General features: G+C 44.0%; 1 protein-coding gene across 1 annotated transcript in view; it reads right to left on the reverse strand.

Annotated features, from left to right (window-relative positions):
- GALNT8 (polypeptide N-acetylgalactosaminyltransferase 8) overlaps positions 1–9426 on the reverse strand; it is a 35322-nt gene extending 25896 nt beyond the window's left edge. The window contains exons 1-2 of the mRNA XM_058190494.1: positions 9213–9426; positions 1328–1622 (exon numbers count right to left, since the gene is read on the reverse strand). Of these exons, the coding sequence (XP_058046477.1) occupies positions 1328–1622; positions 9213–9426 (509 nt within the window). The remainder of the gene's footprint in view (positions 1–1327; positions 1623–9212) is intronic.
- Between the last annotated feature and the right edge of the window lie 6781 nt (positions 9427–16207).

Below are 16207 nucleotides of genomic sequence, written 5' to 3' on the forward strand. Positions count from 1 at the left end.
CCACATTTACGACCGTTGCCGCATTCCCGTGGTCATGTGACCAAAATGCAGATACCTGACAACTGACTCGTATTTATGACGGTCGCAGTTTCCCGGGGTCACGCGATCCCCTTTTGTGACCTTCTGACAAGCCCAGACGATGGGGAAGCCAGATTCACTTAAGAACCGGATGTCTAACTTATCAACTGCAATGATCCACTTAACAACCATGGCGAGAAAGGTCTTAAACAGGGCAAAACTCTAGTATTGTGTTTGCTAAGAATTGGAAAAGTGAGAAATCACCGTCGCAAGATGAAATTATTAAGAAAATAATGGAATGTGCAGAAATGAGTAAATTGACATTTGAAATTAGAGAACAGGAAGATAAACAGTATTATAAAATATGGGATTCATTTTATCAGTGGTTAGAGGGAAAAATATATTGAAAAAAGATTTGAGAGAGGTTTTTATAATGAAAGAATTGTTGAAATACATATTGATTTAAGATGATGGAATGAATGACGTAACAAGATTAAATATTAAATTTAGAATAATTTATATGAAAGGAGAGAACGAATTATTATAATTAATTAAATGATTAACAGATTAAAATATTTGGCCACATCTCAGATTGATAAAATGTAAAATTAGATAAATCAATGATACGTATATGTTGGAACTGAACAAAAGATTTGTAATCCACCAACCAACCGGCATACTGCATTTGTATTGAAGATGTTTTTATGTTTGTTTTGTCTAAAAAAAAAACAATACAAAAAAAACCAGGGCAAAACTCACTTAGTGACTGTCTCGATCAGCGACAGAAACATTGGGCTCAATTGTGGTCGAAATTTGAGGATTATATTTGTATTCAGCTCTGCCTTCAACCTTGCCTACGACAAGACCTAAGTCTAACTCACAGAATCATCTATTGTAATGTCCTTCCTGTCAAAGACTACTTCAGCTTCAATTGCAATAATACTAGAGCAACCAACAGATTTAAACTTAATGTCAACCGCTTTAATCTAGATTGCAGAAAATATGACTTCTGTAACAGAATCATCAGTGCTTGGAATACTTTACCTGACTCTGTGGTCTCTTCCCATAATCCTAAAAGCTTTAACCAAAAACTGTCTACTATTGACCTCACCCCATTCCTAAGGGGACCATAAGGGGCGTGCATAAGCGCACAAAACGTGCCTACCGTTCCTGTCCTATTGTTTTCTTTCCAGTCTGCCCTCTGTGCCAGCCTGTTGGCTTTTCCTTCACCGCAGCCACCGTCACCACAAGCGTGGCCAGCCCTGCCCTCCCCCTTGGTAAGCCAAAGATGGAGAAGATGCTACTTCACCTGGGAGGCCTCGTATCCATGAGAGGCCTTTCCAGAGGCAAGCGATCACTCAGGTAAACGTTGTACCCGTACTTCTCGAAAAGTTTCTGGGCTACAATTTGCTGGTCCTCCATTAAATCTTTGCCCCATTTCTGGAACAGAGGCGAATCTGGGAACCGAATCCTGGGAGGCGCTTCAGGTTCCTTCCGGTTTTTCTCGCCCTGTTGGTCTTCTTGTATTTCCTGGTGTGGCTTCTCGGGCAATTTCAGTTCATTTGCTGCCTTCTTTTTTCCCTCTGATAATTTTACGTAATTTGCTGTAAAAACACAAACGGAGGCAATAGGCAGAGGGATAAAATGCCCAAACTTCATAAAGAAATAACTTAGAATAGAACGTAGAGTCATAGGGTTGGAAGGGAACTTGCATGGAATAGAATAACAAGAATTGGAAGGGACCCTGGAGGTCTTCTAGTCCAACCCCCTGCTTAGGCAGGAAACCCTATAGCATTTCAGACAAATGGTTGTCCAATCTCTGCTTAAAAACTTCCAGCGTTGGAGCATTCACAACTTCTGGAGGTAAATTGTTCCATTGCAAAATTCATCAGGAAATTTCTCCTTAATTCTAGGTTGCTTCTCTCCTTGATTAGTTTCCACCCATGGCTTCTTGTTCTGCACTCAGGTGCTTTGGGGAATAGCTTGACTCCCTCTTCTTTGTGGCAGCCCCTGAGATATTGGAAGACTGCTATCATGTCTCCCCTAGTCCTTCTTTTCATTAAACTAGACATACCGAGTTCCTGCAACCGTTCTTCATATGTTTTAGCCTCCAATCCCCTAAGCATCTTTGGTGCTCTTCTCTGCACTCTTTCTAGAGTCTTTTTAGACTAGAGTCTTAACATCCTTTTTTAGAAGACCTCCAAGAAGACTTGGAAGTTTTCTAGTCCAACCCCCTGCTAGAGTAGAGTTAAGACTCCTAAAAAGATGAGCGAGGGAGGGGAGTCAAGCTAACCTGACTCCGTGGTCTCTTCCCCAAATCCCCAAAGCTTTAACCAAAAACTGTCTACTATTGACCTCACCCCATTCCTAAGAGGTCTGTAAGGGGCGTGCATAAGAGCACCAGCGTGCCTATTGTTCCTATCCTATTGTTTCCCTCCATTATATCCAATTAATATAGTTATTACATACTTATGTTTATATATATGCTTATATATTGTATAAGGGACACGGTGGCTCAGGGGCTAGGATGTTGAGCTTGTCGATCGAAAGGTCGGCAGCTCGGCGGTTCGAATCCCTAGTGCTGCTGTGTAACGGGGTGAGCTCCCGTTACTTGTCCCAGCTTCTGCCAACCTAGCGGTTTCGAAAGCACGTAAAAATGCAAGTAGAAAAAATAGGGACCACCGTGTGCCTTTGGCGTTGAGTCATGCCGGCCACATGACCACGGAGACGTCTTCGGACAGCGTTGGCTCTTCGGCTTTGAAACGGAGATGAGCACCGCCCCCCTAGAGTCGGCAACGACTAGCACGTATGTGCGAGAGGAACCTTTACCTTTACCTTATATATTGTATAGTTATTTCATGCTTATGCTTATATATGCTGTTGTGACAAAATAAATAAAATAAAATAAATAAATATTTTGCACAGCACCAAAAGGCAGGACAAGAAGCAATGGTTGGAGAAATTTCCTGACAGAACAATTAACCAGTGGAACAACTCGCCTCCAGAAGCTGGGCTTGCTCCATCACTGGAGGCTTTTAAAAAGAGATTGGACAGGCAGTTGTCTGAAATGATATAGGGTCTCCTACTTGAGCAGGGGCAGGGGTGGGGCTGCTGGGGGTTCGGGAGAACCTCTAGCTAAGATTCTGCGCAGTTCGGAGTACCCCCCAAATCCCGCTCCTGGCTGGCCCCGCCCACTCTACCCCACCCCTCCCCGGAGTCCCCACGGGGCCCATTTTGGATGCAGGTAAGTACAGGGCACGTGTGGAGGTTCAGGGAGGGTGAAAAACGAGCCTACCAGAAGGAAGGAAGGCCGGAAATGGGCCTGTTTCTGGCCTCTGAAGGGCCTCCGGAGCCTGGGGAGCCCGTTTTTGCCCTCCCGGAGACTCGAGGAAAGCCTCCAGACCCCAGGGAAGACAACCCCCCCTCCCGCCATGGTGCAGGAGGCTGACATGGCCACACCCACCATGACCACGCCCACCCAGGAACCGGGCAGAGAACCCCTTGCTAAATTTTTTTTTTTTAATAAAAAGTTTTATTTTAACATTCATATCCAATAACATATTTAATGTACCATCATATACAATTAATCGGATCTGCCCGGTCACCACCCCCTTCCTACTCTCTTCCCTTCTCTACCTTCTTCTACTTTCCACGACCATCCTCCCCTTCTCTTATCTACCTCCTCTCCTCCTTCCTCCCTACTCCTTTCTTCTCCCTCTTCTATCCCTCTTCCTTCCTTTCCTCTTCCTCCTCTTCTCTTTCCTACTTCCTTCTCTCTTCTACTTCCTTCCTTCCCATCATTCTGAAATGATAGCCAGGCAGCTCCGATCTTACATTGATTATACATCTTCAATCATCTCTGTACATTAACCATCGATCCATTTTCTACCTCATCCCCCCTCCCCCTCCCTCCCCCCACCCCCTAAGACTTCCCAGAACTGAATACAGGGTATAAAACTAACGATCAAAAATTAAAATATAACACAAATCATAATCCATAGTCACTCCTTAAAACCTCGACTCCCCGATCTCAGAAATTTCCAATTGAGTTCGTATTTGTTCTTCATTAAAATACATAGTTTTTAATATCCAACCTTCATCAATCAGTACCAAAACAACGTTCCATCTTCCAATATTCACCAAGGATTCTTCTGAAATGTCTTTCTTTCCCTTGCTAAAATTTTTGAAGCCCACCCCTGAGTAGGGGATTGGACTAGAACAGGGGTCTCCAACCTTGGTCCCTTTAAGACTTGTGGACTTCAACTCCCAAAGCTGGCTGAGGAACTCTGGGAGTTGAAGTCCACAAGTCTTAAAGGGACTAAGGTTGGAGACCCCTGGACTAGAAGACCTCCAAGGTCCGTGCCAACTCTGTCATTCTGTATTCTGGATGTATGGCCATTTGCACTATCTCTTAATCAGTCTCTTGTCCAGTTGTCAGTCTGTTTTTGAAAGCCTCCAGTGATGGGCCACCCGCAATTTTCTGAAAGCAAGCTGTTCCATTGGTTGATGGCTTTTGTGATTAGGAACTTTCTCTCCGGTTGCTTCTGTTCTTGGTTGGTTTCCAACCGTTGCTTCTTGTCCTGCCTTTCGGTGCTTTGGAAAATAGTTTGACCCCATCATCTTTATAGGACCCCTAACTCTAATTCTAACTTTAGCATGGGGTTGGACTAGAAGACCTCCAAGGTCCCTTTCAACCCTATTATTCGATGGTCATGACAACCCTGGAGGCAAAACCATGGTCCAAAGGACAGAGGACGTCTGGTGTGCCATCGCAATCACGATGGAATCACACGTCACAATTAGAAGGAGACAGAAATACCAGATGTGGATCAGGTTGATGAATTGCAAGTTAATTTTGGTCACGGTAGGATTTTTTGTTTTGTTTTTTAACTCCGAACGCCGAACAATGGACTTTTCACTTATTCATAATTGTGGGGCCAAATTCCATAAATATTTCTTGCTTTGTGTCTTTGTGGTTGAATCAGATTTTGCTGCAATCACAAAGTGAGGGGGGGAGGAAATTAGCTTGGACAAAGACCTTCGTGATCTGGCCCTTTTCAGATTGAAATGTTGACACCCAAACGCTGGCTAAAAGGTCATCAAGGAAAAATGTCACCCAAGTAGTGGGAATGACAACGCCTGGCACTGGTTCACCCAAATGTAATCAATATGGAAAATTTTCAGGGGTAGTAGTCACTTATCTTCGCAAATGTGAGCACGCGCACATGCGCAGGGCAGGGGTGAAATGCACCCGGTTCGGACCGGATCGCGTGATCTGGTAGCGATGGGGACAGGTAGTTCGGAGAACCGGTAGCAAAAATCCCTGCCCCCCCCCACCGCCCATGCCTCGCTGTTCCTCTTCTCTGTCCCTGAAGCTCTCGGTGGTGATATAGCTGCAAACAGCCTTAAATGACTGCCGCGGCTCTTCAAAAGACCGCACTACAGCTGATCAGTGCTGTAGGCGGTTAGTAGACCGGTGCCTCTATTTTTAAAGAAGGTAGACTGGTGCCTCCCAAAAAAAGGCAATTAGTAGACCGGTGCCTCTATTTTTAAAGAAGGTAGACTGGTGCGCTCCCAAAAAAAGGCAATTAGTAGACCGGTGCCTCTATTTTTAAAGAAGGTAGACCGGTGCATTCCCAAAAAAAGGCAATTAGTAGACTAGTGCCTCTATTTTTAAAGAAGGTAGACCAGTACGCTCCCAAGTTTTGTATAGTTCATTATTTTTATTATTTATTATTATTGGCCATGCCCATTCAGTCACCTGACCACCTAGCGATGCCTACCGGGTCACCTGACCACCAAGCCATGCCCACCAATTAAGCCACGGCCATAGAACCGGTAGGGAAAATTTTTAGATTTCACCCCTGGTGCAGGGCCTTCCGTACATGCACAGAAGGTAAAAATGGGATGTGATGATGTCCAGGTGGCTGGGCGGAGCCTCCCACAGCCGCCGCTACCGGTTCACCCAAACCCGATAGAACTGGCTAAGTACCACCACTGAAAACATTACCAGATGCAAAGATATCTTGAATGAATAGGGGGAACTTAAAACCAAGCAAGAACTGAGTAGTCAAGGGATTGACATAGCACGAGGGTCACAAGTGCAGATTCGATATGAGAAGGATGCTAAAATGTATGGTTTTCATAAAGAATTAGCAGAATGAGATCAGATATTAACAGGAAGGGACGAAAAATTAACCAAGAAAAAATACAGCTACTTATTAAGTATCAAGATGGAAGACGAGCGAGTAAAGGAGACAATGATAGTATGGGCTAAAAAATTTTGGTTATACAATAGAAGTAAATAAATGGCAGAAACTGTGGAATAGACGTTATAAATTAACGATGTCATATAAACAAAACCTTTACCAAATGTTTTATAGATAGCATTTTCCACCCTCAAGGTTGGCAAGGATGTTTAAGGATATGTCTGCTAAATGTTGGAAATGCCATCAGATACCTGGTTTGTATTATCATATGTGGTGGACATGCCCAAAAGCAAAAAAAAAAAAAAATATCGGACAAAAATAGATGGTTGGAAAAAAATGATAAAGCAACATATTGATTTAAAGCCAGAAATATTTTTGTTGAGCATTTTACCAGATAAAGTATAACAAATATACATATTTGATTTTACATGTACTGACTGCAGCCAGAATTGTATTTGCACAGCACTGGAAAAGTGAAGACACCCTTACAGATGAAAATGTGATTTAAAAAAAAAATTAGAATGTGCAGAAATGGATAGATTAACACTTACAATTAAGAAAAAGGAAGAAACTGAATACTTTTTGACTTGGGACTTATTTCGTCAACAATTAGCTGACAAAAACAGAAGTTAGAAACATGGAAATATTTAAAAAAGGGAGGTTTGTTAAAACGGATAAGCAAATATCAGTAATAATATTATGATAGAATGAATATCAATGTGATGAACGTTGTTGTAAACGCGTTGATGATTATTTCCTAAAACTGTTTGCACCCAGACAACACACTGTTTAACCAAAAATGGATTTTTTATATGTTATAAAATAAAAAACTTTATGCAAAAAGAGGAGGAGGAGGAAGAGAAGGAGAAGGAGAAGGAGAAGGAGAAGGAGAAGGAGAAGAAATGACAAGAAATGTTGTACCTCAGTGTTTCTCTTGGTAAGAACCAAGTTCAAATTTCTGAGAAATAACCTTGCCGCAATAAAGATGCAATAAAGTCTTAAGAAATCCCATTTACCCTTCCTATTTCCTCTCCCCTCTACTGCTCTCTCCTCTCCTCCTCCTCCTCTCTCCTCCCCTGCTATCCCTTCACCTCTCCTACTCTCTCCACTTCTGCCTTGCTTCCCCTCCCTCCCTCCCTTCTCTCCCCTCTCCTTTCCTGCTCTCCCTCCCTCCTGGCTTTCCCTCCTCCCTTCTCCCTCCCTGGTCTCTCCCCTCTCCTCCCATCCCTCCCTCTCCTCCCCTGCTCTCCCCTCTCCTTTCCTGCTCTCTCCTCCTCCTGGCTTTCCCTCCCTCCTTCCCGTTCTCCCTCCCAGCTCTCTCTTCCCCTCTCCTGCTCTCTCCTTCTCTCTTCCCTCCCCAGCTCTCTCCTCTCTCCGGCTCTCTCCTCCCCTCCTCTCCCCTTCCCTCTCCTTTACCATCCTCTCCTCTCCTCCCCTGTCCCCTGCTTCCTCCCACTTCCCTCCCTTCCCTTCCTCTCTTCTCTTTCCTCCCTCTCCTCTTTTCTTCCCTCTCCCCTCCCCAAATTTCCCCTCCCTCCTTTCCTTCCTTTCTTGCACAAGAGATCTGATAACAGCTTCCCATGTTTATAAAAACATCTTAAAATAGTCAGTAAAATCAGGAGAGGAAAATGATCCCAGTAGTTACTGGGTGGGTGAGGTAGCTATGGGGCTTTGTTCTCAGCTGCTATTCTGAGAATCCTTTTCCTTCTCTTGCCTTCCCCTTCTTGTCGTAACCTCCTTGAAGAAACAGTCTTACTTTGCATTATAGGAGTGTTTCGTAAATGACATGGCTTTTTGCACCCAGCGTTCCTGAGAATTTAATAGCTGAGGATATTTCTGTTTGGTAAGTGGCGTTAAGAAGCGTTTTGGTACACGGCCATGCAGCGATGTTTAGTTACAGTTCTAAATTGTTGGACTTCAAAGCTGGAGTTCACGTTCATGATTGAAACGGCAAAAATTGCAGTGTTGAAACATCACAGTTGTTAAATAATTGTTTAAACCCCACAAAATATGACCAAGAGTAATAGCGGTTGCGATGGAGAGCCAGAGGCTAGCTATGTCATCTCATTCGTAATTACTTATTTATCAGATTTATTGGCTGCCCATCGTACTGCGGGGCAACTTATGTATTAGTTATATAACTCATATTAGACAAAATTGTTTCTCTTTCACCTGATTTATTTTGAATTCTGCCTGAAAAGGTCAGAAAACAATACCCAAGGAAAATGACAAGAGTTTTTCAGTCTCGAAACTCTCGGTGTGCAGAACAATGAAATCCTGTACAATACAGGCAGTGGTGGGATTCAAGTAATTCAACAACCGGTTCTCTGCCCTAATAATTTCTTCCAACAACCAGTTTGCCAAACTGCTCAGAAAGTTAACAACCGGTTCTCCCGAAGTGGTGCGAACTGGCTGAATCCCACCACTGAATACAAGTAGTCCTTGATTTATGACCGCAATTGAGCCTCCTCTTAGCACAATTGCTGCTAAGTGAGACATTTATTAAGTGAGTACTGCCTCCATTTTACAACCTTTCTTGCCGCAGTTGTTTAAGTGGGAGGTGGCACCTTAGGAACCTGGCCGTTAAGTGAATCTGGCCTGCCCCGATGATTTCGCTCGGCAGAAGGTTGCAAAAGTGGATCACATGATCCCCTCAGGATGCTACGACCGTCATAAATATGAAGCGTCTGAACTTTATTCATGCGAATAAAATTAAATATTAAAAATAAAAAAAGTCTCGGTCACAAGCGTTCCAAAACGGTCATATATCACTTTATCCCCGTGCCTGTTATAACTTTGGACAGTCACTAAATGAACTGTTGTAAGTTAGAGGACTACCTGCAATACGCTCCGAGAGGTTTCTGCGCGTTTTTATAATAAAGAAGGTAGAATAACGGAATTGGAAGGGACCTTGGAGGTCTTCTAGTCCAACCCTCTGCTTAGGCGGGAAAGACTCACTTAGAAATGGCGCCTTTCCTTACTTACATAGATTGAGGAACATGGCCTCGATTTTTTCAAGATGTCCGACGAAGTCATTCCCTTTCGCCGAATCCAAAGCTCGTTGCTCTTGATGACCACCGGATTCCCTCCTTAGGCTCTGCATTTCGTGCTTCACGTGGATCACAAACAAAATATTCACAGCAAAGAACAGGATAAGCAACGTAGGAAGGAAACCTGGCAGCTTCCGTCCCAGCACCATTGCCCGAGTTCTATAATTCCCACCGAGGTATCTTCTCCAGATGATCAGGAAGGGAAGAGATCCCACCACCAGCACCAGGCTGGGCCGGAAGAAGAAGACTTTCCTGGCTATCTAAGAAGACAGTTTATAGTCCCTAGAAGCAAAGGGCGGGGCTGAGCTCCTGTCCCTTACATTTGTGTGCCTTCGCACACAAAAGTACAGGCAACAAAACTTCCCAGTCCATTATTTGCTCGATCTATCCAATTTCTATAATCACCTGCCTGACTCCGGGAGGCTCAGATGCAATTAAATTGCAAAAACAAAAGAACAATTACAACCAGGTCGTGAAAAGCTATAAACATAAAACAAGGGATCGGTGAAAATCTGACACTCCGTGAAGGATTGCCTCTATGAACTGGGTTTTATTGCTGGGTCGCTTCTGACTAACAATTTTCTTTCATCAGCTCCGTAGATTTTCATTTGGGTGAAGGTCTGGGCTCTTCCCAGGCCATTGCTATCAACCTGTAATTGCTACCAACCTGCCTTCCACTGAGGACCTGTATACTGCACGAATCAAGAAGAGGGCCGTGAAAATATTTACAGATCCCTCACATCCTGGATATAAACTGCTTCAACTCCTACCCTCAAAACGACGCTATAGAGTACTGCACAACAGAACAACTAGACCCAAGAACAGTTTTTTCCCGAAGGCCATCACTCTGCTAAACAAATAATTCCCTCAACACTGTCAAACTATTTACTAAATCTGCACTACTATTAATCTTCTCATCGTTCCCATCACCCATCTCTTTCCACTTATGACTGTGTGACTGTAACTTTGTTGCTGGCAATCCTTATGATTTATATTGATATATTGACCATCATTTGTGATTTAAATGTTGTACCTTGATGAACGTATCTTTTCTTTTATGTACACTGAGAGCATATGCACCAAGACAAATTCCTTGTCTGTCCAATCACACTTGGCCAATAAAAAATTCTATTCTATTCTATTCTATTCTATTTTATTCTAGTGGAATATTTAGTGGAATATAATTACCTTGAAACTCCCCCCAAAAAGTGGTGTTATTAGCCATCAAATCTGAAAAATACACTTTTCCCAAAAGGTTTCCACAAATTTTGGCCACTACTGTAAGCTTCCATCTAATTCTTGTCCTGCCTTCTTTGGAGAATGGGTTGACCCCAAAGAATATTCCTCTATCTCTTTTACTTCCCTACTGTCCTCTTCTTCCTATCCTAAACTGAGACGGCTGATTCCTAAACCGTGTTTTCAGGATGGCTTTGTGATCTGAGAAGATAGTTTTAGCCAACAAAAGTCTTCTCTGCCCCCTCTCATAAGGAGACATGTCCAGCTGCACCTACATAACTACCTTTCTGGAAGATAAGAATTCTTGTTAATGAGTATTAGGATAAGTAGGCGTGTAGTTATTTGTTGCGCTGTTGATCGAAAGCCGGGATGTCCCATCCTTGGCAACTTTTAAGACCTATGGACTTCAATTCCCAGCATGGCTGGCTGAGGAATTCTGGGAGTTGAAGTCCACAAAGCTTAAAGTTGCCAAGGTTGGAAACCCTTGACCTAAAGCAGCGGTTCTCAACCTGTGGGTCGCGACCCCGTTGGGGGTCGAATGACAATTTGCCAGGGGTCGCCTAAGACCATCGGAAATATGGGAAGTATACTTGCGAGTCGAAGAATCGCGCTCCAATGGTTGACTTCACAAGCCAGCTGCAGGCTCTTCAAATCGCTAGCCGAATTCGGCTGCAGGCGCGATGAATTAAAAAAAGAGAGAAATCTTTGCTCTGATGTCTCCCTCTCAAGCCAGCTGCAATCACTCCCAATCGCTAGCCTAATCTGGCTTCAGGCGCGATAAACTTAATAGGGGAGGAGTCTCCACTTTAATGCCTCCGTCCTCAAGGCAATCACAAGCAGTTCAGATCGCTAGCCAATAACGGCTTCAAAACGAAAATAATTTTACGGTTGGAGGTCGCCACATCGTGGGGAATTGTATTAAAGGGGTTGCAGCACTATAAAGGTTGAGAACCACTGACCTAAAGGAAGAAGGAGAAGAAGAAAAGATAGAAGAACCACTGAGTTGAGAACCACTGACCTAAAGGAAGAAGGAGAAGAAGAAAAGATAGAAGAAAAAAGAAAGGCAAGTATCCATGGAGCCCAAATAAGTTTAACCCCCTGAATGTTCAGGTGACCAAAGGATAAAGGAGAGGTGACACAAGAAGGTATCTCAGGCCAAGAAACTTGGCTGAAATCAGGGGGCAGGGAGGAGAGCGGTGGCCAGGTACAGCAGGGAGACTCAGAGGGATCAAGACATTGCAAAGAAAAGGTGTGTTTGTGTTGGAAAATTGAAAAACAACAAATGACAAGAGTAACAGGGTTGGTAGGGGCCTTGGAGCAGTAGTGGGATTTAAAAAAAAAAATACCATTGGTTATGTGGTTGGTGGGTGTGGTGTGGCTTGGTGGGCGTGGTGTGGCTTGGTGGGCGTGGCAGGGGAAGGATACTGTAAACCCTCCATTCCCACCCCACTCCAGGGGAAGGTTACTGCAAAATCCCCCTTTCCTCCCGATCAGCTGGGACTCGGGAGGCAGCGAATAGATGGGGGCAGGGCCAGTCAGAGGTGGTATTTGCCGGTTCTCCGAACGACTCAAAATTTCCGCTACCGGTTCTCCAGAACTGGTCAGAACCTGCTGAAACCCACCTCTGCCTTGGAGGTCTTCTAATCCAACCCCCTGCTCAAGCAGGAGACCCTATGCCGTGTCAGACAAGCGGTTGTCCAATCTCTTTTTAAAAACTTCCAGTGTTGGAGCATTCACAACTTCAGAAGGCAAGCCATTCCGCTGATTAATTGTCCTCACTGTCAGGAAATTTCTCCTTAGTTCTAAGTTGCTTCTCTCCTTGATGAGTTTCCATCCATTAGCTTCTTATCGCGCCTTCAGGTGCTTTAAAGAATAGGTTGACGCCCTCTTTTTTGTGGCAGTCACTCAAACATGGGAAGACTGCTTTCATGCCACTCCTAGACAATTGATACTTCAGCAACACCCATTCCAAGGGGATCAGGAGCATAGTCTGGGAGAGAAGAAAAGATAGAAACCCAAGAAGGCGGTATTTCCCCCTTCCTTTTGTAGAGGCAGCGGAGAATGGGAGAGCTGGGAAAGAAGGAAGAAATGTCAAGAGGAAACTAAGAAGTATCTCCAAAGCAGAAAGGACTTCCAGTGACTTTGGAAGTCGGATGCAGGTTAAGAATGAGATTGCATGGGGAAAGAATCAACCACAGCTGTCTAAACTAGGGATCTCTAACCTTGGCAACTTTAAGACGTGTAGACTTCAACTCCCAGAATTCCTCAGCCAGCAAAGCTGGGAGTTTATTTATTTTATTTATTTTATTTTATCAGATTTTTATACCGCCCTTCTCCCGAAGAACTCAAGGCGGTGTACAGCCAGATAATAAAAAACCACAATATACACATTAAAACAGAAACTTAAAACCAAACATATTACAAAGATGGCCGAAATTTAAAAATTTAAAACCCTAAAATTCCTAAATAACCCCAATTAAAATTTAATAAAACTTTTAAGCCAGTCCCGCTTGAATAAATAAATGCATTTTCAGCTCACAGCGAAAAGTCCGAAGATCAGGCACTTGGCGTAAACCAGGGGGAAGTTCGTTCCAAAGCGTAGGAGCTCCAACAGAGGCCCTACCCCTGGAGGCCGCCAGCCGACATTGTTTGGTGGACGGCACCCTGAGAAGGCCCTCTCTGTGTGAGCGTACGGGTCGGTGGGAGGCATAACGTTGTACCTTGATGAACGTATCTTTTCTTTTATGTACACTGAGAGCATATGCACCAAGACAAATTCCTTGTGTGTCCAATCACACTTGGCCAATAAAATTCTATTCTATTCTAAGGTAACAGCAGGCGGTCCCGTAAGTACCCGGGCCCTAAGCCATGGAGCGCTTTAAAGGTGGTAACCAAAATCTTAAAGCGCACCCGAAAGACCACAGGAAGCCAGTGCAAACTGCGCAGGATTGGTGTTACATGGGAGCAACGAGTTGCTCCCTCTATTACCCGCGCAGCTGCATTCTGGACTAGCTGCAGCCTCCGGGTGCACTTCAAGGGCAGCCCCATGTAGAGAGCATTGCAATAATCCAAACGAGAAATGACAAGAGCGTGAGTGACCGTGAATAAGGCATCCCGGTCAAGGAAGGGGCGCAACTGGCGAACCAAGCGTACTTGGTGAAAGGCCCTCCTGGAGACGGCCGCCAAATGATCAGCAAACGACAACCGCCCATCCAGGAGGACACCCAAGTTGCGTACCCCCTCCATTGGGGCCAATAACTCACCCCCAACAGTCAGCCCCAACAGTCAGCCCAGTTGAAGTCCACACGTCTTAAAGTTGCCAAGGTTGGAGACCCCTGGTCTAGAAGAAAACCACGAGAAGCTCTAAAGAACCTCTAAGAGGAATTAAAAATAACTGACTTTGGGACTTAAGAGGGGCCTGGCAGGAGGTGCCAGAGGTTGCAAACAGTTTGGAAGAAGTGGGAAGCGGGTTCAAAGTTTAAAGTAAAGCGGTCAAGGAAGTTGGAATAGAGTCATGGCCATATTCAGAACAGATAAATCATACAGGTGGAGTAAGAACAAAGACATTCAGTAACACACCCAGTTCTGGAGGTAATTAAGATGGTAGATTCGAGGTTAACCATAATTATAGGTATTAAGTATAACAAGGAACAAGGAAGGAACAGGAAGGGGAATTAAGATGTAAGAGGAAGTGGAAAACAATACTACTACTACTAATAATAACAGAGTTGGAAGGGACCTTGGAGGTCTTCTAGTCCAACCCCCTGCCCAAGCAGGAAACCCTACACCACTTCAGACAAATGGTCATCCAACATTTTCTTAAAAATTTCCAGTGTTAGAGCATTCACAACTTCTGCAGGCAAGTTGTTCCACTTATTAATTGTTCTGTCAGGAAATTTCTCCTTAGTTCTAAGTTGCTTCTCTCCTTGATTAGTTTCCACCCATTGCTTCTTGTCTTTCAGGTGCTTTGGAGAATAGTTTGACTCCCTCTTCTTTGTGGCAGCCCCTGAGATATTGGAAGACTGCTATCATGTCTCCCCTAGTCCTTCTTTTCATTAAACTAGACATACAACCCAGTTCCTGCAACCGTTCTTCATATGTTTTAGCCTCTAATCATCTTTGTTGCTCTTCTCTGCACTCTTTCTAGAGTCTCAACATCTTTTTACATTGTGCTGACCAAAACTGAATGCAATATTCCAAGTGTGGCCTTACCAAGGCATAATAAAGTGGTATTAACACTTCATGTGATCTTGATTCTATCCCTCTGTTTATGCAGCCTAGAATTGTCTTGGCTTTTTTAGCAGCTGCTGCACACTGCTGGCTCATATTTAAATGGTTGTCCACTAGGAACCCAAGATCCCTCTCACAGTTACTACTATTGAGCAAGGTACCACATATACGGTACCTGTGCATTTTGGTTTTTTTGCCTAAATGTAGAACCTTACCTTCCCACCAAAGGTGGTCCCTATTTTTTCTACTTGCATTTTTACATGCTTTTGAAACTGCTAGGTTGGCAGAAGCTGGAACAAGTAACGGGAACTCACCCCGTTACACGGCAGTACTAGGGATTCGAACTGCTGAGCTGCCGACCTTTTGATCGACAAGCTCAACGTCCTAGCCCCTGAGCCACCACGTCCCTGGTGTTCCATGCGCCTTTGGTGTTGAGTCATGCCACATGACCACAGAGACGTCTTCGGACAGCGCTGGGTCTTCGGCTTTGAAACGGAGATGAGCACCGCCCCCTAGAGTCGGCAACGACTAGCACGTATGTGCGAGGGGAACCTTTACCTTTACCTTAGAGCCTTACTTTTTTCACTAGAAATAGTAGATAAAAATGTAAGAAATTCATACTTACATTAGCACCAAGTTTTGTGTGTATGTGTAGATAGATAGATAGACAGACAGACAGACAGACAGACAGGCAGGCAGGCAGGCAGGCAGGCAGGCAGGCAGGCAGATAGATAGATAGATAGATAGATAGATACCATGTTTCCCCAAAAATAAGACCCTGTCTTATATTTTTTGAACCCCAAAATAAGCGTTTGGCCTTTTTTGGGGGGAGGTCTTATTATTTTGGGGCACGTTGAGCAAGGCGGGGCTCCTCTTGCCATCTTACCTGATTTCCAGCTCTGTCTCCCGCACAGAGGAATTAAATATTTTTTGGGAGGTTTTATTTTCAGGGTGGCTTATTTTGGCACATGTGCTCGAAAGCCTGATTGGGCTTATTATCAGCTTATTATTATCTCTGTTATTTTCAGGGAAACAGGATAGATAGATAGATAGATAGATAGATAGATAGATAGATAGATAGATAGATAGATAGATAGATAGATAGATGATACAGATAGAGTTGGAAGGGACCTTATATATAGATATACACACACACACACCTTGCTGCTAATGTAAGTATGAATTTCTTACATTTTAATCATTATTTCTATTTCTAGTTGCACCTATTTGTCATCACCTCTAAAAAGAACTTACTGCATCTACACGTTGCTCTTTGAGGTTCTCCTTAAGGTGACCTGTCCCCTACCCGGGGAAGGATGGTGCCCGATAGGTAGGACAAATTGTGATGGATTAACCAGGCATTTTGCAGATCAAAGCAATCGCATTTGCTCAGAACTGGAAGCCAACTGGGACGAGTCCAAGGGAACGGCTGGGGTGTCTTCTGACTGATGCTATTACCTGGGA

The sequence above is a fragment of the Ahaetulla prasina genome, chromosome 7 (genome assembly GCF_028640845.1).
Source record: "Ahaetulla prasina isolate Xishuangbanna chromosome 7, ASM2864084v1, whole genome shotgun sequence".
NCBI lineage: Eukaryota > Metazoa > Chordata > Lepidosauria > Squamata > Colubridae > Ahaetulla > Ahaetulla prasina.